This window comes from Haemorhous mexicanus, chromosome 10, assembly GCF_027477595.1.
Source record: "Haemorhous mexicanus isolate bHaeMex1 chromosome 10, bHaeMex1.pri, whole genome shotgun sequence".
Taxonomy (NCBI): Eukaryota; Metazoa; Chordata; class Aves; order Passeriformes; family Fringillidae; genus Haemorhous; species Haemorhous mexicanus.
The window spans coordinates 5,048,977-5,070,929 of NC_082350.1; the positions used below are offsets into that span (position 1 = coordinate 5,048,977).

General features: G+C 61.9%; 3 protein-coding genes across 8 annotated transcripts in view; 1 reads left to right on the forward strand and 2 right to left on the reverse strand.

Annotated features, from left to right (window-relative positions):
- Positions 1–9,934, reverse strand: part of KIF1A (kinesin family member 1A) — a 41,502-nt gene extending 31,568 nt beyond the window's left edge. For all 6 annotated transcript variants that reach the window (XM_059855015.1, XM_059855014.1, XM_059855016.1 and 3 more), the window contains exons 1-4: positions 9,797–9,934; positions 4,451–4,602; positions 506–582; positions 227–406 (exon numbers count right to left, since the gene is read on the reverse strand). In XM_059855015.1, the coding sequence (XP_059710998.1) occupies positions 227–406; positions 506–582; positions 4,451–4,556 (363 nt within the window). In that variant the 5' untranslated portion in view covers positions 4,557–4,602; positions 9,797–9,934. The remainder of the gene's footprint in view (positions 1–226; positions 407–505; positions 583–4,450; positions 4,603–9,796) is intronic.
- Positions 9,935–11,547: 1,613 nt separating this feature from the next.
- Positions 11,548–14,919, forward strand: AGXT (alanine--glyoxylate aminotransferase). The gene is made up of 11 exons (XM_059855020.1): positions 11,548–11,811; positions 11,936–12,128; positions 12,448–12,512; positions 12,585–12,685; positions 12,884–12,954; positions 13,265–13,349; positions 13,608–13,703; positions 13,947–14,016; positions 14,135–14,230; positions 14,386–14,514; positions 14,812–14,919. The coding sequence occupies exons 1-11, from the start codon at positions 11,572–11,574 to the stop codon at positions 14,917–14,919; spliced, it is 1,254 nt and encodes a 417-aa protein (XP_059711003.1). The 5' UTR covers positions 11,548–11,571.
- On the reverse strand, positions 14,677–20,237 carry MAB21L4 (mab-21 like 4). Its single transcript, XM_059855019.1, has 5 exons — positions 19,697–20,237; positions 18,416–18,638; positions 17,428–17,581; positions 16,291–16,647; positions 14,677–16,105 (listed from the first exon to the last, which is right to left on the reverse strand). Exons 1-5 carry the CDS (start codon positions 20,184–20,186, stop codon positions 16,013–16,015), a joined length of 1,317 nt encoding a protein of 438 aa, XP_059711002.1. The 5' UTR covers positions 20,187–20,237; the 3' UTR covers positions 14,677–16,012.
- Positions 20,238–21,953: the final 1,716 nt, after the last annotated feature.

Below are 21,953 nucleotides of genomic sequence, written 5' to 3' on the forward strand. Positions count from 1 at the left end.
CTCAGCTCTTGGGCCACTGTGGCCAGAACATAGTCCTTCCAGCCTTGGAGAGCCTGGATGACCCTCCTTGACCCCCTCCTGGTGGAGCCACGCCAGCTCAGTGTCACAGCAGTACTACATTAGACCTTGGCCAAGCCTGGCCTCACTCCCACCCTGCTGCCCTCTTTTCCCCCAGCTCTGCTTTTCCTTTGGGGCGAGGGGCACAGGCAGTTTTCCCCAGGCATACCTGTGGGATGATGCCTTGCTGGTCCTTCTCCTGCTTGCCCATCATGGTGTAGGATTTCCCAGCTCCTGTCTGCCCGTAGGCGAAGATGCACACGTTGTAGCCTTCAAAGGCATGCTGCAGCATCTCCTCGCCAATGTCCCGGTACACTTGCTTCTGGGATGCATAGTTGATGTCTGCAGGCTGCACAGAGGAAGGGGACATGGAGAAATTTGGCAAAGAGGCCCTCCTGCCTCTGCCCAGCCCAGCCTTGGAGGCGGGCTCAGGCCTCCCAGTGCTTACCGTAGTGTGGGACCAGTAGGAATAGTCAAAGCTGAAGCTTTTTGGTGTCTCTTTGGGCTGTTTTGGGTTCAGGATAGCTAGGGACAAACAGATGGGAACATGAGGCCACCAGCCACCCATGGTACCCCTGCCCCACCCCCCTCTACCCCCCTCCATGTGGGAGGGATGAAGGGTGATGGGTTTCAGTCCAAAACAATCCTGGAAGATGGACTGGGACCCTTCCAGCTCTGCAGATGGGTCCAGAACCCCCAGACCCCACCTCTGAAAGCAGAGGAGGTGTGTGCCACAGCCAGCAGAGCCCAGGGAACAGGGCAGAGCCTCACCCAAACCTCCTGCTGGACACAGTGAGGGGGTCATGACTCCTTCCCCCAGGTTCCCTCCTGCTGTGGCACCTGCCCATGGGAGCCCACATGGCACGGGAGGGTCACAGCCTTCCTCTCCCCACCGCTGGGGCAGCGTGCCCTAAGCTCCCATGGTGGCACCTGTGGGGTGGGAGCAGCTGCAGCCCTGCCAGGGCTCCCCCAGAGCCCCTCTGGCTCCTCTGCAGGTGCCCAGCCCCAGCAGGGATTTATGCCTCGTGTCACACCAGCAGCGGAAACAAGAGTCTGCTTTTGTCATCCCCTGATGAAAAGGACGTTGCTATGGAAATTGGAGACTGCATCACTGCTCTTCCTCATGCCATGGGTGGGTTTTTTTCCCTCCTGTAGAGCATTTACCATGTGGTTTTTTTCTGAAACAACAGATGCATCAGAAGGAGCCCAAACCAGCGGGCAATCACGAGGTTCAGCCACCAGCCATGTCAGGTGACAATGAAGTGACATTGAGGCCTGCACAGCACAGCTCCCGTGCCCACTGCCCCAGCTGCTCCCTGCCACCACCAAGGATGGAGAAGCCATAAGCCCTGAACTTTCTCCACCCCAGCCTGCTCTGCCCTTCAGTCAGCCAGGGCTCAAACCCACTCCTGATTCCAGCTGGGGCATTCCTGGGCAGCCCCAGGCACGGGGGCAGCTCACTGCTGTGGTCTCTGGTAGCCAGATGTGCTTCCAGATGTGTAGTGTTACACACAGAGATGCTTTCTGCTCTGAATCCCTCCTCCAGCACCACAATGGATACTTCTACTCCCATGGGAAGGGTCTACCACCTCTGACCTGTGGGGTCAGGGTCCAGCCCCAGCCCCAAAACCACAGCATGGTGCTTCTGGGATGCTCCTTAGCATGGACAGAAGCCCAGCTCTGGCACCAAAGAGGGGCTGGCACAGGCTCCCTGCCTACCCACCTGCTGCAGGCAGCCTGGCCCCACTGCTCAGGGCACCTGCTGCATTCCAGGCAGGCTGACCACCAGGAGAAAGGGCTGGGAAGGAACAACTGGCAATCCTGCAGCAGCAGGCAGGGATGTGGAGGCTCCAGGAAGAGCAGGGCTTTGTGGGCAGCATGGTCAGCCATGGTGGCTGCCTAATCCTGACCCCTGCCAATGCCTGGATGTGGTGCTGAGGGCATTGTGAAGAGAGGCAGGAGTAGAAGTTGTGCAAGAAGTGGGATGGAGCATCTCTGGTGGCTCCTGGTGCTCAGCCTGGCACCTCCACCTGGTCACCAGGCCTGGCCCTGCCCTGCAGAGACACTGACCATGCAAACAGGAGCAGAGATGAGTTGTGGAGCGGGATGGGGCAGCACAAGGAGCCTGTTCTGCATCCCAGTGCCAGCCCATGCTGGGCACAGGGCAGGGAAGCAGCCGGGGATGGCACCACGTGGCTCCAGGCACCCCAGCTGCAGCTCCCAGCTGGCATGGGAAACCAGAAACTGGGCACAGGGGAGCATCCCAAGGGCAGGCATCTCCTGTCCTGAGCTGAAACTCTCTTGCCATGCCCCTGCCATTCCCATTTATTTGCCTGCAGGCAGATGGATGGTGCTGGTGGAGTTTTTCCTTTCCTATAGGACTTTTTGCAAAGTTGTTCCAAAAGATTCATGCTCTGGGCCATTGGGATTGAAAAGGCAAGGAGGGGGTGTGGAGGTGAGGACAAACACAGAGACAAGGGGGCAGGAAGGAGGAAAACTTCTGGAGATGTCCCTCGCCTTGCCCTGAAGAGCCAGCAGCATGAGTGGGCAGGCACAAAGCAGGAGAAAGCCCAGCAGCCACATCAGAGAAAATAATCACCAGGTTTTAAAGGCAGCAGAGGCACAGCTCCAGACAGAGAACATGACTGGGATCAAAGCCAGGGGTCTCCTCCACACCATCCTGGAGGGAGCCAGGAGTGCTGGTGCCCAGGATGGTGCCCACAGGGTGCAGGGCACCACAGGAGCAGAGCAGCAGGGCTGGGGGCAGGTGGGTGGCTGTGGCAGCTGGAAGTTTGCAGGTGAAAGGACAGCAGAGAAAGGCTGAGATCCCTTCCCACCCTGGGCCCCTCTGCCTCCCATGGGGCTCCAGGGAGGAGAACCTGCCTCCCCACCCCAGCACAGGCAAAGGTCTCTGCAAATAATCCTGGGAAGAGGAAAACTTGCTCTCATTCCCCTCAAGCATGATTATCTTTGGCTTCTCTGCCAGGAGCTGAGGAGATTGAGACAGTCCTGCTCTGCTGCCATCCTCCTGCCTCCACCAGCCACAGCAGCAGCAGGCTTCTGAGCCCCCCACACTTGCTCCCCAGCCCCCTGGCCAAGAGGATTAGCCAGTGCTTTGTCCATTCATGGGGAAAATCCTCCCTGTCAGCAAAGGGCTCCTGCCTGCAGCCCTGCTGGCCTCCCTGGTGCAGGCAGAGGCACGGGCTGGAGGGGTGGGGGCACAGCCAGGGTGTGCAGGGCGAGCAGGGGCAGACAGCTCGGAGCAAACACAGCCATGGTGGAGCTGGGGGATGCCTGATGCTCTGTCTGGGACTAGGGCACAACAGGTGCCCCCAGAACCAGAATGGGGAACATCTGCCCTCCTATTGCCTGGCCCTGGGCAGCTGGGAAGCTCCTGCATGGACAGGAGGCTTCCTCACCACGAGGACAGAAGCTCTGCCCCCCAGGCAGGTGGAGAATCCCTTTCCAGCCATGAAGGGAGAGCCCCCACAGGATGCCAGAGACCAGCAGGTGCTGCCCCACAGACCTTCCCCCTAGGCCTGGGGTGGCCAGCAGGGTCCCAGAGTCCTCCTGCACCCTTGGGTGCTGTCCCCTCCCCACAGCAGGGTTGTCATAGCAGCCTGCAGGGCGGGGGTGGCTCCACCAGTGTGTCACCCACCGTCGGTGACGCAGGCAGCCCCAGGCGGGCGGGCAGGGAGTTATTTTAGACACTGCCCCATCTGGAGGCTTCCAGAGCCAAAGAGGAGGGGTTTCACTGCCATTCCCACACCATGCTGCCAGCAGCTTTTATTTAAAGAGGGGCAAAGGCCAGACAGGCTCCTGACAGGACACACAGCCCCAAGGCTCCAGGCTGCACTCCCCACCTTGGGCTAACCCTCCTGCCACCCCTCCATCCTGCTGCTGCTGCACCTCCAAGAGCCCCAGAGAAGCAGGGATGGGTCCTGGCACGCTGCAGTGACTGGTACCTGGCCAGGCAGACAAAAACCACTTGCTGGCCCACGCACAACTCCAAGGCCAGGTTGGAGGTGGAAGAGCCTGATCTATGGTGGAAGGTTGGAACAAGATCATCTTTAACGTCCCTTCCAAAAAAAACATCCTGTGATTCTGTGATTCCTCCCTCCTTGCCTACTGGGGAATACTGCCCCTTTCACTGTCACCAAAATCCAAGGGCTCAGTGCCATGTAGGTCCCAGCACTGCCATTCCAACAGCAGGACTGCATTTCCCCATGGAAAGCTGACCTCCTCCCCACATCTCCTCCTCCTCCAAACCACTGGAGATGCTTCAGGCATCCTCACCACGGATCCCCCAGGCCAGCGTTCGCTGCTGTGGCCACACCACCCCTGCTCCATCCCAGGCAACCCCCAGACCCCCTTTCTGCCCCTGAGCACTCACTGGTGGTGCTTCCTGACATCTGGATGATGCACTTGGACTCGCGGCTCATCTCCCGGGAGTTGAAGGGCCGGACGCGCACCGCCACCTTCACCGACGCTCCCGCCATGGCGCCGGCCACGCCCGGGTCCTGCTGCAGGGGAGCACTGCCTGGCCTGCCGAGGGCAAGGAAAGGGGGTTAGGAAAACCTGCATCCCAACCCACATCTTGCAGCTGTGCTGGATGGATGGAAGGTCCGTGCAAGGAAACCTGCTGGGAGCGCTGTTCTGTCTCTGCCTGAAAGATGATGTTTTGTTCCCTACCTCGGTCTGCCCTCATTTTACCTCTTCTCCCTGTCATAGCTCAGGTCAGGACCCCCAGCTCAGTCCCAGGGGACATCCCTGGGATACCCCAGGGCAGCACTGGAGCCTCCATCCCCCTGGGCACCCACAGCAGCGGGCAGAGCCACTGCCAGCATCAGCACAACCCCAAGGAGCAGCTTTTCCATGCCAGGGTGCCAATAGCACCGAGCAGGTACCCCCAATCAGCAAGAAAAGTCCCTGCCTGTTACCCAAGCCTCCTGCTTCCCCTCCAAGCCCAGCAAAGCAGGGGCTGGGCAGCAGGACAGAGCAGGGAGGGAGGGAAGCAATGGCATTCCACTGGGAACGGAGGCGGTGGCTGAGCATGCGCCTCCCATTCAGCTCCCACAAAGCAGACCTGCAGCATCAGCACCAGCAGCCCTTCCTGGGAAGCCAGTGGCCATGGCACTCAGCTGAAGCTCCCAGTTTACCATCATATTTCCAAGTCCTTTTGCTAAAAAATTAACTGCAAATCTCACCAAGAGAAAACAAACCCCTCACCAACACCTCCCAGAGCAGTTGTCCGTCCCAGCACTGGTGCTCTGCAGGCCATTCCCAGCTTCCCTCAGCTGCAGCTAAGCCTCATGAGCACTGCCCTGAAAATGGGATCCTTCCCCTGATTGCTGCATCCTTTGGGATCCTTTTGGACCTGACACAAATCCCTTTCTGCCTTCTACCATCTATCCCTTTTCCTGCCTTTCCCTGCTCCTCGTGCTGAGCCTGGTGGTGAAAATGGAGCACAGGACCCCTCAGAAAATGGGCAGGAACTGCTCCTCTGGCATCCCACCTGCAAGGGTGTGTGTGAATTCCCTAATGCTTTCCAAGCCTGGGTTTTGCCAGCAGGGTATTTGCTCCAGGAGGAAGGAGATCTGGGAGAAATGAGATCGTTAGTGAGCTCTGGTTACAAGGGCCATGACCAGAAGGAAGGATCTTGAACATGAGATGTGTTTTCCCATAGTGGAAATGAAAAATTCAGGAGAATTTGTGGAAAAAGGGGGGAGAGAGGGAAGAAAAAACCCAATCCACAGAACAGAAAGGATCCCAAGAGAAGGGGATGGCTTTAAAACTACCTGAGGTCTGACAGCTGTGGTTTGATTTCCAGGGGGGTGAGAGGAAACCATGGACACAGTGGAAAAATTTGCATCAAGAAAGTGTTACAAGCTTGGCACTGCCTTTCAGAAACCCTTTGCCTGTTTTATAAGTGAGCTGGCATGTCCAGCAGCAGGCAGAGGACAAAGCTGCTTCTGTTGGAGTTCCCAAGGCCCCCTCTTATCTTCCTGCTGGGATGGCTCCGGAGCTCCCACTGTGCTCAGCCAGTGATCACACCCATAAATCCCAGAGTTCAAGCATTTGGTCTCAGGCTTTCTTGAGCTTGGATTATTTTAAGCAGGTGTTTAACACCACCCTTGAGTCCCTAAGCAAGCAAGTGGGCTGCTGCCTCCCAGTGGCCTCCGCCTCCCCACTCAGCCGGGGGAAAGGAAAAATTAAACAGCAGGGCTTGCCAAAGGGGAATGAAGGAGTTGTTTTTCCCATGAAAACGACTGGATATATTCCCCTGTGGAAGGGCTGCATCTTCACAGGGCCAGGAGCTCGAGCTGCTCCACCCTGTGGCACCACTCAAGGACAATGGGTTCACCCCCGGGCCAAGCCTGTCCCTGACACCTGCCCATGTCAAACCTCTCCCTCTCCTTCCCAGCCAAGGCAGCTCCCTTCCCCCAGCTCTGCAGCCTTCTCCAGCTACCAGGGCTCTGGAGAGGTGGCTCAGGTCCCTGGACTCCTGCCTCCTGCACAGCCCCAGAACAGCAACACCCACCAGTGAGCCCACCAGGACTGCCTGCTGCCTGCCACGGGCCACCTCAGCCCCTGCTCTGATCCCCTCCCACCCCTGTGCCATTCCCAGCCACTCCAGCCCCATCACTTCCCACAAAGACAGTCTGGTTTCTCCTTTGAACCACGTTCCTGTGTTCCCCATTGTGCTGTGTGCCTTCCATTGGTGCTGCTTTCCTTTCTTTGCCTTTTTCTGCCCGCTCAGCCCCACACCCATACTCCCAACACTGCTGGCTGTGAGAACCTCCCTCTTGGCCAGCAGGACCTTTTCTCTCTCCCTGCCATCCACAGGCTACATCCCAGTGTATTCCCATCTGACAGTGATGTGAGCTCCTCTCCTGGCCAGTATTCCCTGCTGCAGAGTCCCAGTTCCATTTTCTGCTCCATCCATTTCCCTCAGCATCCTTGGTGGGCAGTGCACTGCTGCCCTCTGCTCCTCTGCAGCTCTCCAGTTCCACCCCTGCCACAGCAGCACAAGGAGCCCAGGTGACAGAGTGCCCTTGGGGACCACCAGCAGACACTGACCCAGCTGCTTCCCACCCTCCTTTCCTTCCCCTGACTCACATCCCTGGCTCAGCTGCAGGGAGGCAGCAGCCATGGCATCACTGGGCATCCTGTGGAGAGAGGGGCCAGGCTGCAGTGAGCAGGGCAGGGCAGGAGCAGGGCAGGGCCCCAGCCTGTGGGCAGCTCCAGCCTGGCCAGCTCTCTCTGCCTGGGGACAGCCAGAGCAGCCACCGCCTGCTTAATCTGCTGCCATCGAGAGAAATTCGATAAGCCACGGTCAGCCCTTTGCTGGGAGTGTGCCAGCACCAAAGCCCTGCTCCCTGCTCCCTCCCTGCCACCTCCCAGGGCTGCCCTGCTCACAAGAGAGGCTGCAGAGAGGAATGGCCAAGTCCTGGGGCCAGGGGGAACATCTGGACCTGACGCCCAATTCCCATCTCTTCCCCCCTTCCCATGCAGCCTGCTGGCTCTGCCCCTCCCTATGACACACCAGGCACCCCCAGCGAGGAGCAAAAGGCCTGGAGAGCCACGATTAACTGGATCAGCCAAGATTAATTGGGCAGAGATTAGCTAATGAAACCACTCTTTAGTCCAGGGGCTACCAACTGGCAGCCTCTGCTGCTGAGAGGTGACCAACAGGATAGGGAGCATTGTCCCCAAGTGCCACCAACCAGCAAGCTCTTCCCCAAAGGATGCTCAGGAATGTGCTGTGCTGCCGGTCCCCCAGCTCTAGCAGATGAGGAGCTGCCTCAGCCAGGGAAATCCAAGGTGAGTTTCCCTTTGTCTGCTCCCATTCTGCCCCACGTCACCTCAGCCAGGGTGGACACCCCGTTGGGCTGCACCAGCGTGTTCTCAGCAGCTGCCAGGCTTTGTTGTGGCGAGCCCTTCCCCTGCACCCTTTGTTGGGGCCCCCCAGCTCTGACTGGGACCACGGGACACGGTGCTGCCTCTAGGGCAGCAGGGAACACGTTGCTGGATGACACGGCACCATCAATGCCTGCCAGGCAAGCTCCTCACCCACCTCCCGCCCCACACAGCACAAGGGGCCATGACGGTGCAGTTTTCTCCAGGGCAGCACCTGCAGGCAGGGAAGCAGCTCAGAGGACAGCCCAGGACAAGGACAATGCCCCCCACGCTCAGATGAAAGCCAGCCCCTGCTTCCCCAGGCACCCTGCCCCGTGCCTCCTCACCTCCTGCCCACCCCAGTGGGGAACACTGCCCCAGGGCAGAGCTTGCAGCTCCCTGAGAATTCCCACGCAGATTCAATTTACAGGTAGCAAATGTAAGGACAGGGATGAGGGGTTCTGCTTCCCATCTCTGCTGCAAAGTAACCCCACCCCCATCCCTGCTCCCTCCATCCTCCCTTCCAGACACGCCGACCCAAAGCAGGGAACAGCTGCACAGAAAAGGCAGAGAGCTCTGGGGGCATTGCTGGGCACGGAGAAGGGCAGCCAGGGAGGGGGTGGACAACAGATTCCCACAGGACCCAGGGCTTGAGGGGCTGCAGCTCTTGCCACATGCAGGGAGGTGGAGGGTGGTGGCAGCATCTTTGCCAGCGCCAGCTGCCACCTCCCAGACAAAATGGAGGTCAGCAGCAGCAAGCCGAGATGGCAGAGCCACCACACCCCTGGCCATACCCGGGGGAGGGTCTGCTGCCTCCCTGTCCGCCGGAGCCACAGAGGCCACCTGCACGGGGCTGCTCTGCGGGCTGTGCCTGCCTCTGGGGTGGGACGGGAGATGCTCGGCTGGTCCGTTGTCCTCCCCGAGCCCTGATGCTGTCGCACGGGACCCGAGCAGGCAGGAGCCCGGCTCGCAGGGGGTCTGCAGGGTCTAGGGGAGGGGTCACTGCCCCGTGAGGAGGAGGGGAGGGGAGAAGGAAGCAGAAGAGTAAGACAATAGGGCAGGTGCAGGGCTGTTCCCTGCGAGCCCGGATGACCAAGCGCGGAGCTCTACACTCGCCCTGCGCCCCGGGACCGGCCCCTTCCACAGCCAGCAGCCACCGCACTGGCCCGCAGTGACATGGCGGCCCTTGTCCAGCCACTCCACAGCGCAAGGTCACCGGCAGCTGCTCGTCCTTGGGGGCCAAGAACAGCCTTAGCAGCATCTTTGCCAGCCACCCGCGGCGAGAGCCCCAGGTGGGGCACGCACCACTCCCTCCAGCGCTGCTGCTGAACTCCGGAGCATTATGATGGTGATGACGCAAGATGGCTCAGCTGCATAACCACTGCCATCTGCCCCGCAGGGAAGAGCAGGGGTGGCTCTGGGGTGACAAGGGGTTCCTGCGTCACCCGCCACGGGCTGCGGGGATGGCATCCTCCCCTTTCGCACCCTGGCCGGAGACGGGGCGGCGGAGGCGTCTCCTCGTCCGCGGGCAGCCCCCCGACCGCACCCCGGCTGGATCCTTCTGGAAGACGGGGCGGCACCCGGCGGTCACCGCGCTGGGGACCCGAGGGCAGCTTCCTCACACCCACAACATCGAGCATCGGGGGGCTCCGCAAAATGGCCACCGGCCGCAGCCCCCCCGCCCCGCCGGACCCTCGGGGATGCGCATCCCGCTCCCACCCGCCGCGTTTCCTCCCCGCCGGGGCCACGAGGGGCGGCACCGCCACCGCGGAGCAGCCCCGGTCCCCCGCGGCCAGCGCCCCGGGACTGCCCCGTGCTGCGCGGTGCCGCCCGCCCCTACCTGTGATGCCCGCGGCCGTGGCCGTGGCCGGTTCGGAGGGGCGCGGCGCTCAGCCGTGGGCGGGGGTCTCCGGCATGAGGCCGAGCCGCGCGGCGCGATGCGGTGCCGGTGCCGGTGCCGGTGCCGGTGCCGGTCCTGGTGTCGGTGCCGGTGCCGGTGCCAGTGCGGGTGGCAGCCGCCCCGCCCCTGCGGTCCCCGCCCCACGCGCTGGTTGGCGGCCGCCGCCGCCCGGAGGGGGACGCGGGGACCGGGAGGGCGCGCTCGGGGATGGAGCGGTGACGTCAGCGCATCCCCCGGCCCCGGCGAGCTGCGGAACCGCCGCAGGGGCGGGGCGGGGCGGGGCGGGGCGGGGCAGGGCTCGGCAGCTGTCGCCTGGCAACCGGCACTAGCCCGGTACCCCGGTACCCCGGTACCCCGGTACCCCAGGCCGGACACCGCTACCGCTGTTCCCCGATGCAGTATCCCGAGGAGCGGCCCTGGCCAGGGCTTCCTGTGCCCCCGGTCCCGGTGCCGTTAGTTCGCTCCTCCATCCGCCGAGCCCCCTCCCGCCGCCCGGGGCACGGCCGCTCCTGCCCATCTGCGCCCGGAATTCAGAGCCAGTGCAGAAAGCGGATTATTCCTTCGCTGCCAGCTGTTTCCAGCAGCGCGGCCAGCCTCGCCCCACGGCAGCCTCGAGGCCACGCGTCCCCTCTCCACCCCAGCCATGCCCCAAATCTCCCTAGAGGACAGGGAGATCTCCATCTGAAATGTCGTCATCGCTTTGGTGGGATGATGGCTGGGCAGCACTCCCCGGGCTGACTGTGGCTTCCATCAGCCATGCGGGAGCAAACTCATCTTCCCCCAGCTCCTCCCAGTGATCGCCACCCAGCTGCTGGGCAGATGTGCTCTCACCTGGCACTGCTGCTGGCCCTGTGCCTCTGTCCCTGACTTCAGCAGTGGCCACTGGTGCCAGTTCTGCCAGGTAGGAATTCCCATCCCTGTGCTGCCATCCTGAGCCAAAGCTTTGCTCACTGAGGGGCTCCTCTGGGCAGTGACCCACTCATGGATATGCTAAAGCTGGCAGCAGGCAGCTTTGTTTGCATTTCAGGTGGTAGGGGTTGGGCACAAGGCAATGTGCTGTGGGTACACACAGCAGGTAACAGAAAATCGACCCCATGTGGGGCCTGTGGCAACCCCAGGACACACTGGGATGCTCATGGTCCAGGCTGAGCCTGCAGAGCACAGCTCGCTGTGGCAGGGACTGTGTCCATGTCCCAGACCACAGCCCTGGTGCACATCACTCCACTGGCCAGCCTCCCTCAGGCTGTCACCCAGCCAGATGTCCCTCTGCAAGGCAGGCCCCTGGTCAAGGAGCTCTGGTCAACGGGAACTTTTTGCTGCAGGAGGAGCTACGACCACGGCAGCTCTGCCAGACCAGTCTCAGCACAACCATCCCGTGGCACATGCTCTAGGTGCCCAGAGCAGGGATCCCACCTGCTGGGATGCTGTTGGGAGTCATCAGCCCTGGCGTTGTGGGGGCCGTGGGGACAGGGACTGCCTCGGTGCTTGGGAGTCCCAGAGGCTGGCGTACCTGGAGAGTGCTGCCCTGAGCACCAGCGAGGGGGCATCCCCCCAAATGAGGGGCCCAAGACAGCAGGGATAGCACTGGTGACACATTAACCAGGCAGGGGAGGCAGCCAGGGGTAGAGTCCAGACTGGTAGGGGGGAGCACCGATTTCTGGGTCAAGGTCCATGGGGACACTGGACACTGCTGGCACAGGATACACTGTGCTGCAATGCTGGCAGCTGCTCAGGCAGCCTCCAACACTCCTCTTCGCTGGGCTCGGCTCCTGGGGACAACACGGCGTGCCATGGCCACCAGCCTGCTCCGCGTGTCCCCTCCGGAGGAGCTGCTGCGACCCCTGGCTGTGCCGGAGCGGCTGCTGCTCGGGCCGGGGCCCAGCAACGTGCCCCGCCGCATCCGGGCTGCGGGAGCTCGCCAGCTCCTGGGCCACATGCACCCCGAGGTGCTGCAGGTGAGCTGCCCCAGCCCAGCCTTCCTTCCCTCCCCTCCTCTTCCTCGCCCCCAGGAAGAGCTGGAGCAGCTCTGCTGGGGCAAGAGGAGCAGGAGCTGTGCTGGCCAGCGTGCTGCCGCCGCAGGTGATGGATGAGATCAAGGCAGGCATCCAGTACGCCTTCCAGACACACAACAGGCTGACCCTGGCCGTCAGCGGCAGCGGCCACTGTGCCATGGAGGCCGCCCTCTTCAACCTGCTCGAGCAAGGTGACACCGTGCTGGTGGCCATCAATGGCATCTGGGGACAACGTGCTGCCGATATTGCCCGGAGGATGGGTACGCTGGGAGCAGGCAGATGGGGCAGGGCTGAGGGGACTGGGCTTGAGGGCAGGGTGCCCTGGCTTGCTGTCCCAGTCCTGGCAGTGCTCGGTGACACGGCTTGCAAAACCAGAGAGTTCTCCAGGTTTTTCCAAGAATGAGGCCACTCCATTTATGGTGCTTTATGGCTTTTCCACTGGGCAAATCTGCAGGAAGCCAGACTCTGGCAGGTGGCTCTGCTCCTGGTTCATGTGTGACCAGTTACCCCACGGAGCAGGTGACTGCCCAGTGGGATGCATGCCCAAACCTCACTCTCCTCTGCCCAAATTCCTCCCAGGAGCCAATGTCTGTGAGCTGCTGAAGCCCCCGGGCAAGTACTTCACTCTACAAGACATTGAGCAGGTGAGTGCTGGCCACTATGCAGAGGGCAAAGCTGAACCTCCAGTGTGTTCACCTTCCCCCTGTGTCACGCAGGGCCTGGTGCAGCACAAACCTTTGGTGCTCTTCATCACCCACGGCGAGTCCTCCACAGGGGTGCTGCAGCCACTGGAGGGGCTGGGCGAGCTGTGCCACCGGTCAGTGCATGGTGGGCACCTCAAGGTCACCACTGGGGATTTATCTGTGCTGGGCTTTTCTCTGGCTCTGCTGTGCTGGAAGCAGTTGGTGCCAGTGAGACACAGAGCCCCTGTGGGGACCAGCATGCCATGGCTGCAGGCAGAGGTGTGGCAGGAGGAGGTGGCAGGAGCACCAGGCTGAGCTCTGTCCTCCCACAGGCATGGCTGCCTGCTGCTGGTGGATGCTGTGGCATCGCTTGGGGGAGCCCCCATCTTCATGGACCAGCAGGGTAAGAGCCACAGTGCCATCATGGGCAACCAGGGGACAAAGGGCTCATGTCTGGGACAGGGAGAGAGAGCAGTGGGATCAGCCCCTCGGCCTGCATTTTGGCTAGCAGCACTAGAAACTGGTCCAGCCTATCCCCTTGGGGACCACCAGCAGTGGCAGGGGCCCTCCCAAGGCAGCCTGAGCACGAGCAGGACCTGCCATGTGTGCCATCCTTGTGCTTCCCACCCACCACTTGCAGCTAGGTTGGAGAGCTCAGCATTTTCCTGCTGGGAGCCTCTGATTCCTAAGGAGCTGTCTTCCCTCTTGGGCAGAGATCGATGTCCTGTACTCGGGGTCCCAGAAAGTCCTCAACGCACCCCCTGGCAGTGCCCCCATCTCATTCAGTGAGAGAGCCAGGTAAGAGTAGCCTGGTCTCACCAGGGTGGAAGGCGATGGGGCTGGGGGAGGCTGTCACCTCTCTCCTTTGCCAGCCAACTGCTTCTGTCCTGCTCTGCAGGACAAAATGAGGATGGAGCTCATCCCATCCCTGGGCAGTGACTGGGAGCTGGAGCCAATCTCTGTGCTCACTGTAGGGTGGGAGCTTTCTGCGCTCCCTCCCACCTTGGAGCTGGTGAGGTGAAGGTCCCACCTCTCCCCAGCACTCTGTTTCGCCAGGGAGAAGCTGCTGAGGAGGAAGACGAAGCCCCCATCCTTCTATCTGGACATGGGCTGCTTGGCAAACTACTGGGGCTGTGACGGGGAGCCGCGGAGGTGAGGGCGGGCTCTCCTCTTACGGACGGACGGCTGCAAGCGCTCCCCACCCAGCCTTTGTGCTGGCTCGGGGGCTGCCTGTCCTTCAGGGCTCAGCCCTGCCTCCCCAACACCCTGGCTGCCGCTCACAACCCCCTGCACTGGGTGATGAGGAGGGAGGATGCTGTGCCTCAGTTTCCCCAGCCACCAGCAAGGGGCTGCCGTGCTGCAGGCGAGCCGAACCCCTCCGGGTGCCCCTTGCAGGTACCACCACACGGCACCCATCAACAGCTTCTTCAGCCTGCGGGAGGGCTTGGCCCTGCTGGCAGAACTGGTGAGTGGCACCAGGCAGGCAGGGCAGCTCCAGCAGTGCCCGTGGGGCTCGGAGGAACCCTGGGTGCCAGGAGATGCCTGCCAGCAGCAGAGACCTCCTCTGTCCTCTCTGCCCACAGGGTCTGGAGAGCTCCTGGGAGCGACACCGGGCCAACTGCACCCTGCTGTGCCAGGGGCTGCTCGACATGGGGCTGGAGCTCTTTGTGGAGGAGGAGGTGGGCAGAGAGGACACAGCCCTGTGCAGCTGGAGATGTGCCTGGGCAGCTTTTGATGCTAGAGAAAAATCTCCCGGCTCCGTGATGCTCTCTCCTGGCACTGTGCTGGGGTCACCAGGGGCCGTGGGACTGAAACCAGTTCCTCTCTTCCTCAGAAGGCCAGACTTCCCACCATCACCACCGTCAGGGTGCCCGAGGGCTACAGCTGGAAGGACATCACGGCCTTCCTGATGGACAACCACGGCGTGGAGATCGCTGGGGGCCTGGGCCCCACGGTGGGCAAGGTGGGCACAGTCCTCCCCTGCTGGGCACACATCCCCGCCTTCACTGCCCCTCTCTGGCTGGCACAGCGTGTGCGGCTGGCACGGCGAGTCCCATTGCCCGGAGCAACGCATAGCAGCGTAACCGCACACAATCACCGCCTAATTGAATAACCACGCACGTAATTAGCGCGGTGACACCTCTTTATAGCCAACGGTGTGTTAAATACCAGCGAGGGACTGCGCACAACCACATCCCACCTGGCTGTGCGTCCCACACTCCTTCCTGCTGAGGCACAGGCACTCACCCCTCTCCTCCAGGTCCTGCGCATCGGCCTCATGGGCTGCAACTCAACCAGGGACAACGTGGAGCGAGTGCTCGGAGCCCTGCGAGACGCCCTCCAGCGCTGCGGCCGCAGCCGGCTGTGAGCACCCTGCCGGGGGAGGTGGCCTGGCACTGCCTGGCATGCCTGGCAGCAGAGGGACTCCACCGCCTCCCTGGGATGCTGGCAGGAGCCACGGCAGCAGCCAGCAAGCCAAAGCACTTGGAAAGGAGCTGGGATAGCAGGGGGCATGGAGGAGAGGGCTGCGCTCAGCAGATGTGAGACGTGGCTCAAAACCATTCCTCCCATCACCCTCCAATGGCCTGGCCCCTCAGTTCTTTCCCTTCCCCTGCTCCCAGGGCATGGTGACCCTCAGCAAGCTGACAGAGGGCTGGATGCAGGGTCTGACCACAGGTCCCTACCCCTCCCATCACCAACAACCCCAGCCTTCCCCAGCCTGCAGTGCAGAATGCCAGCCATCCCCCTCCAGGTTCTGTGCCATGCAGCACCCAGTGCCCAGCTCCACCAGAGGCTGTGTGTGCCCACCCCAGCTCCACAAGGGGCTGTGTATGCTCACCCCAGCTCAACCAGGGGCTGTGTATGCCCTCCCCCCAGCTCCACCAGGGGCTGTGTTTGCCCCCCCAGCTCCACCAGGGGCTGTGTGTGCCCACCCCAGCTCCACCAGGGGCTGTGTGTGCCCACCCCAGCTCCACCAGGGGCTGTGTGTGCCCACCCCAGCTCCACCAGGGGCTGTGTGTGCCCCCCCCCAGCTCCACCAGGGGCTGTGTGTGCCCACCCCAGCTCCACCAGGGGCTGTGTGTGCCCACCCCAGCTCCACCAGGGGCTGTGTTTGCCCCCCCAGCTCCACCAGGGGCTGTGTATGCCCCCACCCCAGCTCCACCAGGGGCTGTGTGTGCCCACCCCAGCTCCACCAGGGGCTGTGTGTGCCCCCCCCCAGCTCCACCAGGGGCTGTGTGTGCCCCCCCAGTTCCACCAGGGGCTGTGTGTGCCCACCCCAGCTCCACCAGGGGCTGTGTATGCCCCCCCCCCAGCTGCAGCAGATGTGCTCTCTCCCCTGTACCACCTTTCCTCAATAAAAGGACCCAGCAGCACGCTGCTCCCTGGCCCTGTAGCTCTCCTTGAACCCCCCCCCCCCCAGAGTTCTGAGACCCCCCAATGGGGCAGCAGCAGGGTCCCACTCAGCTCTGCTGAGGGATTTCCTGGCGGATCCTGGAGAGGAGCTGGGACGCTGCAGAGCGGCGTGCACTGTCCTGGATCCGGTACACCTGAAACTAAAGGAGGGTGGGGAGTCAGGGCACAGGGCTCCCCACTCTGCCTGAGCTCCATGCCCAGCACTACCAGCCTCTCACAGCCTCCACAGCATGCCAGCAGGCTCAGTGGGGCCGACTGCAGCTCACCCCAAGTTTCCTAGCCCAGGTGGCTCCTGGTGCTGCCCCAGTTGAAGGGCTGGGGTTACCTGGCTGAGCAGGATGTCAAAGTAGGCTGTGTCCCAGCAGGAGCCATCCTTGGTGGGGAGCTGCAGGAGGGCTCTGGTCTCTGTGTCTGCCTGGCAGCTGCCACTGAACCCGTGGAGGCCAAAATGGAAGCGGAGGAAGCGCTGGGGGTCCCAGGCAAAGCTCTCCACTTTATGGTAGAGGGAGGCAAGGTCTGGGGCAGCTCCTTGGAAGAGGTTTTCTTCTGGGTTCAGGAAGTGGGGCAGGTGCTGGGTGGCCAGGCAGCGGAGAAGGATCACCAAGAGCCTGTAGACAGAGCCTTCCAGGTCCTGCCAGTCCTCCGGGGAGGGGAAGAGCTCTGTGCTCCACAGCAACACCATCTGTGAGGAGGGAGAGAAGAGCACAGGATCAGGCACAAGGCCTGATGCCAGGAAGGCTGTCCCTTCAAACCCTGCAACCACTTGTGGGGCTGAATCCAAGGGGGCTGGAGCAGATTTTACTTTTCTGAAGACCAGATACATATATCTGCCCTTTTTCTTTAAAAAAACTCCCACAACCACCACCCCCAAAACATCAAAGAATACAGCACAAAGCAAAGTACGCAGGATTTGGGTTCCTTGGAGGTGGAGCCACTCTGTAAGCAGAAAACACCCTAGCATCCTTCCTGACCCTTGGCTTGGAGAGCCATCAAAAGGCAGGGCACACCTGGATTGTGCCACCCGGTGCTGTCCCCAGCATGGCCAGTTGGCATGGCTCCAGAGTGCTGGAAACAGGTTGGGTGGGGAGAGGAGGTTTTTTTCTCAGCAGAAACACCACCCTCAGCCCTGTACAGGCACGTCCCAGCCCACCAGGGCATGGGGCAGCCTGGCAGGGTGGCACAGGGATGCCATCCTGCAGCCTGGGCCAGGGGATGATGCCCTGCAGAGCCCCAGCTCTGAATGCACCAAGTGTCTCCAGCTGGAGATGCTGGTTCAGTCCAGGAAGAAGGATCAAAGCCCTCTAACCATGGCTGGCAGCAGCACAAACCCTTCCCAGACACAGCCACGGGCTGCTACCCCCCAAAGCCCCACAGACCCCATTGTGTGTGTTCTTGTGCAGGGGAGCAGCCTTGGCTCTGCCTGCCCAGAGAGCCACGGTCCCAAGCAGCAGAACCAACCTACCTTGAGGTGTTGGAAGGTGAGAGTGCCTGCCCCAGCCTGGCCTCCCCAGTCCTGCTCACGGAGCTGGTCGAGCAGGCGGAGGCTGTCCAGACGGGGCCCCTGCAGGCTGTCCACTCCTCGGAGCAGCTTCAGGAGGGGAAGGTGAGTGGAGGATCTGGAGGAAGAGAGTGGGGTCTGGTGGCAGGGGAGATGAAGACCTGCATGCTCCCAGGATGGGGAGAGTATGCCTGCAGTGATTTGGCATGCAGGGGGATCCCTCCATGGCACACATGGGGTCCCAGCCAATGCAGCTCCTTGGACCTGCAAGATCCTCCTAGATCCACCTCCTGTGCTTGCCTCTGGCAGAGCAGAACCTCAGAGGTGTGGAGAGAGATGGGAACACTGCTGAGCAGCTCCTGCCTTCCCAGGAGGATCAAGAGTGGGGTGAAGTGGGGTGGTTCTCCTCTACGTGTAGTGGGGAGGGGAGGCTGGGTTGGTCCCCAATGAGAGGCTGGGCATCCAGCTGGAACACCTTGTTCCCAAAATAGACATGGACTGGTCCAGCTGGCTGCTCAGCCCCTCCGTGGGGCTGGGTTGTTTTGCTGGCAGGCAAGATATGTCAGTCCAGCCCTGTTTTGTCCTGCAGCCCACCTTGGGAGGCAGCTCATCACCCTGCTGCTGCCAGGTGCCAAGGCTGGTGTCTGAAGCCCATGGAGGGATCTGAGAGCTGCCTCCCCTGCACAGTCAGGGTGCAGCTCCAGTGGATCATTTCAGAGGGCTCCTTCAGTTGCATTCTCTCTCTTTCCCTGAGCTGTCTGAAACTTGGCTGAGGTTTTTTTTCTCCAACACAGGGAAGAGGGTTTGGGCATCATGAGGGGGTGACTTCAACCCCTGCTGACATGTCCCCACCCTTTCCCAACCTCTCTTTGCCTACACCCAGAAGTGCTGCCAGTCAGGGGACATCCTTGGTGCAGGGTCAGCCCGCTGTGCATGCAGCCGAGCCTCTCACCTCCAGCAGAGGGGAGAGGCAGGGACAAAGTGAGCCTCCTCCGTGGCCCTCCTGAGGCTGCCTTCGGGGAAGCCCCTGTCGCCCTGGCGCCTCCGGAGCTGCAGCGGCTCCTGCTGCCTCCTCACCACAGGAACAATGTCAAAGCGAATGGACTTCCAGCTGCCGCGGATCAGCAGGGAGAGCTGCATGGCATCTTCCCGCAGGTTTTCAGCACTGATGTCACCTAGATGCAGAGGGTTTGGCAGCAGTGAGCAGGTTAGCACAGCCGGTCGCGCAGGCTGAACCAGGTCTGTGCTGCAGCACCCGTGGCCGTGTCCCACCCCACTCGAGTCAGCCCTTCCCAGTGCTGCAGTCTGGGTGCAGTTCCCCAGGTAAAATCCCTCTCCCAGCCATGCTGGGGTGGTTTTACAGGAAGAGGCAATGAAGGGGTCAAGGTCAGGCACAGCAGGAAGTCTCAAGCAGTCAAACCGAGCTGTGCTTCTGGGTGGCTGAACAGTGCCAAGAAAAGCAAAGCAGTCCAAGAAAAATGGATCAGGAAAGGTTCACTGCTTTGTGGGGGTGGAGGAAGATGAAGGTCACTGGCTTGGCCACAGAGGAAGGAGGGGATGCTGGACTTGCTGGGACTGGGTTAAAAGACTTTCAGACCCGCTGGCCTCTCACATCACCCTTTCACCCTGGCTGAGCTTTCCTTCAAGAAGCTCATAGGGAGATGGAAATGCATGAAGAGAGTTATGGAGCAGCTATGGGCAATTCCCAGTGTGCCCCCCCACCACGTCTTTTCCAAGGACACTGCTGCCAGCTGGGGTCCATGTGTTCACAGGATCAGACCCATGCCCCAGGGTCCTGGTCCAGCTCTGATGCACTCCCAGCTCACTCTCCAGACAGGGAGCAGGGGGCACTTGGAGTCCGAGAGATGGACTTGGGTAAACCAAGCCCACCAAGTCCTCGAGCAAACCCTGCCTGGGGACAAACAGCAGGGCTGGGTGGACCCTGCACCCACCAAGAAGGGTGCCAGCAGCCCCAGGTGAGGATGCCTGAGGATGACTCTGATGCCCTGGGACGGCAGGGAACAGTTTGCATCTCCCCTTCCTTAGGTGGGGGCAAAGCCCATCCCAGCACACAGCAAGGTGCTCACTAACCTGCTCCTGCAGCTTTTGGGTGGGCCACATGCCCAGGAACATAGGTCCCAGCACGTTTGCAGAGGGATCACTGCCAAGCTGGGAAGCTGGGCAGGCACTGGAGGCAGCTCCTGGCTGGGAAGCACCCTGCCAGTGTACGCACCTGGCTGAAGCAGGAAGAGGCGCTGGCAGCGCACGATGGCTGAAACAAGGAGCTCTTTCAGGTGCTGCAGGATTTTGCCTGGAAGCAGGCAGCCCGCACCACCTCCGTGCTCCATCCCATCCACACCACCAGTCCAGTCCTCCAAATCAGGCCCTGGAGAGAGCACTTCCAGGCAGCAGGTGCTCAGCTCTGAAGGATGCCCGCCCTGCTCCGGGCTGTCCCCGCTCCGGCGTGCCAGCACTCGCAGGGTGTCGCCGTCAATGCGCAGGGGCACCTCGAGAGTGACAGCGTCCTCAGAGGCACAGAGAGCGAACTCGAAGGCTTCCAGGTTCCTGGCGTAGTCCACGAGGAAGCGGGGATCCCTGGCATGGACGCTCTCCAGCAGGGTGAGCAGGATGTCCTCGGCCCGCTGGAAATGCTCCATCCTCTGCCTCTCGCGGGACACAATCACCCCGAGGTAGCTGTGCCAGAGGGAAGTGTTGGCTTCCATGGCAGCTCTGCTACTGCCTTACGCTGCTCCGAGCAGCAGGAAGGGTGCGTGGGTGGGGAGGGCAGGGCCGGGTGCTGGCGTGGGGTGGGCGGAGGGAAGCAGAGCCGGGCGGTGACAAACACCGAGTGCTGGGTGACTCCCAGGGAGAGGTACAGGGCAAACCCAGGGCGGGGGCTTGAGTCACACCGTGGCCCCTCTCCCGGCACTCCAGAAGGGTGACAGCGGTGCTCAGCGGGTGGGTCATGCCAGGGGAACGCTGTGCTCTCCCACACCACCCTTGGCACACGGACTAGGTGCTGGCAGCACCCTCTCCCGGGCAGTGCCAGGTGAAGGACCCACTGTCCTCCCGTCCCGGCCCAGCTCAGCCCTTCCCGCCCGGCTGCTCCCACCCTGTGCGGCACCCACGGGAGCCGGGCAGTGGAAGGGCTGCAGGACCCTGAGTCTGCCTTGCCGGTGCCCTGGGCAGCCTTGCAGGCCCAGTGCGACTCTGTCAACACCCGGCTCAGGCTCCATCAGGCTCCATCAGGCTCCATCAGGCTCCATCAGGCTCCATCAGGCTCTCCCAGGTGCGCAGCCCCGCCGCCCCTCTCTAGCAGCGAGCCCGCCCAGCTGCGCACACCGGCCCCGCCCGGGCTGCGGGAGGATCGACCCGGGAGGAGGCACAAAGCGGGGTTTGGACCCCAAAGCCGCCGTGGGGAGGGTCTAGAGAGGCGGGGCCGGTCCGTGCGGTGCCTCAGCCCCGCCGCTGGCAGGGGGCGCAGGCGCTGCCGGCCCCGCTCCGTGCATCGTGCATCCCGAGCTGCCTGCGCTCGTACCTTCAGACCTGCCCTCGCTTCTCCCCATCTCCCCCAAATCCCAGAATGGAGATTTATGGGCACTTTTTGAGTGTTTCCACCTTCCAGAGGCGCGTTCCGAGCTCCGCCGGCCTGCAGCCGCCCTCGGCGGTTAGGGCTGCAAGGCTGGGCTCTGGCAGCGGGGCTCGGTGTGCAGCCGTCCCAGGCTTTCCTGCAAACCGATCCTGCCTTGGTCAGGGCAGGGAAGGCAATGGGGAAGCGGGGGAGGGTCCCCGAGACGAGCGTGGGGACCACTTGTGAGGAAGGGAGGAAGAGTGCCATGGGGCTCGTGGCTGCTCCTCCCGTCTCCTGCGGGCACACTCGCCCTTTTAAACAGCCCAGATGAGGTTTCTGGATCTCCCCGGGGGTTGTTTCCAGTTTGGCCTTGTGCCTCCTTCAGGTTCCCGTGAAGGCAGGAGTCTGTCCCTCATGTTCATTGACCCTTCTGCCTTCCAAGGGTCAGAGCTCCCACCTGCAGAGCATCCTTGAGCACTGCAGTGTGGGCCATTAAGCCTGCACTGGGCTTCTCAGTACCAGGAGGCTGTGGATGCTCTGAGCTGGGAGGTCTCAGCCAGATTTTAAACCCCCACAGTGGGTGATGGGCTCTGCATTTCCTTACCTGAGCCCTGTGCTTCACATTTCAGCCATCTGAGCAGGGAATGCTCAGTCCCCCACACCAATGGCTTCTAAACCAGGGCTTAGGGGACAGGTCTTGCCCTCCTCCATCATGTGGGGAAGACAAGCTGGCTGGTGTCCCAGAGAGGGACCAAAAGCAGCAGACCCCCATCAGAGTGTCTTGGAAGGCTGAACCCAAGCCAGACAAGAGAAATTACTGCTTGATGCCCTGGTGTGGGAAAAAGAGGGCAGAGAGATGCAGGCCACCAATTTTCTGAGGGTGGTGGGGCATGGCTCACTGCTGGCAGGGTTGCTGTGT

Bases quoted from the DNA above. Each gene is read 5' to 3' on its own strand.
- AGXT (XM_059855020.1), top strand. From the start codon at position 11,572: ATGCTGGCAGCTGCTCAGGCAGCCTCCAACACTCCTCTTCGCTGGGCT. The intron at 12,129-12,447 runs GTACGCTGGGAG...AATTCCTCCCAG, and splicing joins CGATATTGCCCGGAGGATGG to GAGCCAATGTCTGTGAGCTG. The intron at 14,515-14,811 runs GTGGGCACAGTC...CCTCTCCTCCAG, and splicing joins TGGGCCCCACGGTGGGCAAG to GTCCTGCGCATCGGCCTCAT.
- MAB21L4 (XM_059855019.1), bottom strand. From the start codon at position 20,186: ATGGAAGCCAACACTTCCCTCTGGCACAGCTACCTCGGGGTGATTGTG. The intron at 18,639-19,696 runs GTGCGTACACTG...CTCTGCATCTAG, and splicing joins CCTCTTCCTGCTTCAGCCAG to GTGACATCAGTGCTGAAAAC. The intron at 16,106-16,290 runs GTAACCCCAGCC...ACCCTCCTTTAG, and splicing joins TTGACATCCTGCTCAGCCAG to TTTCAGGTGTACCGGATCCA.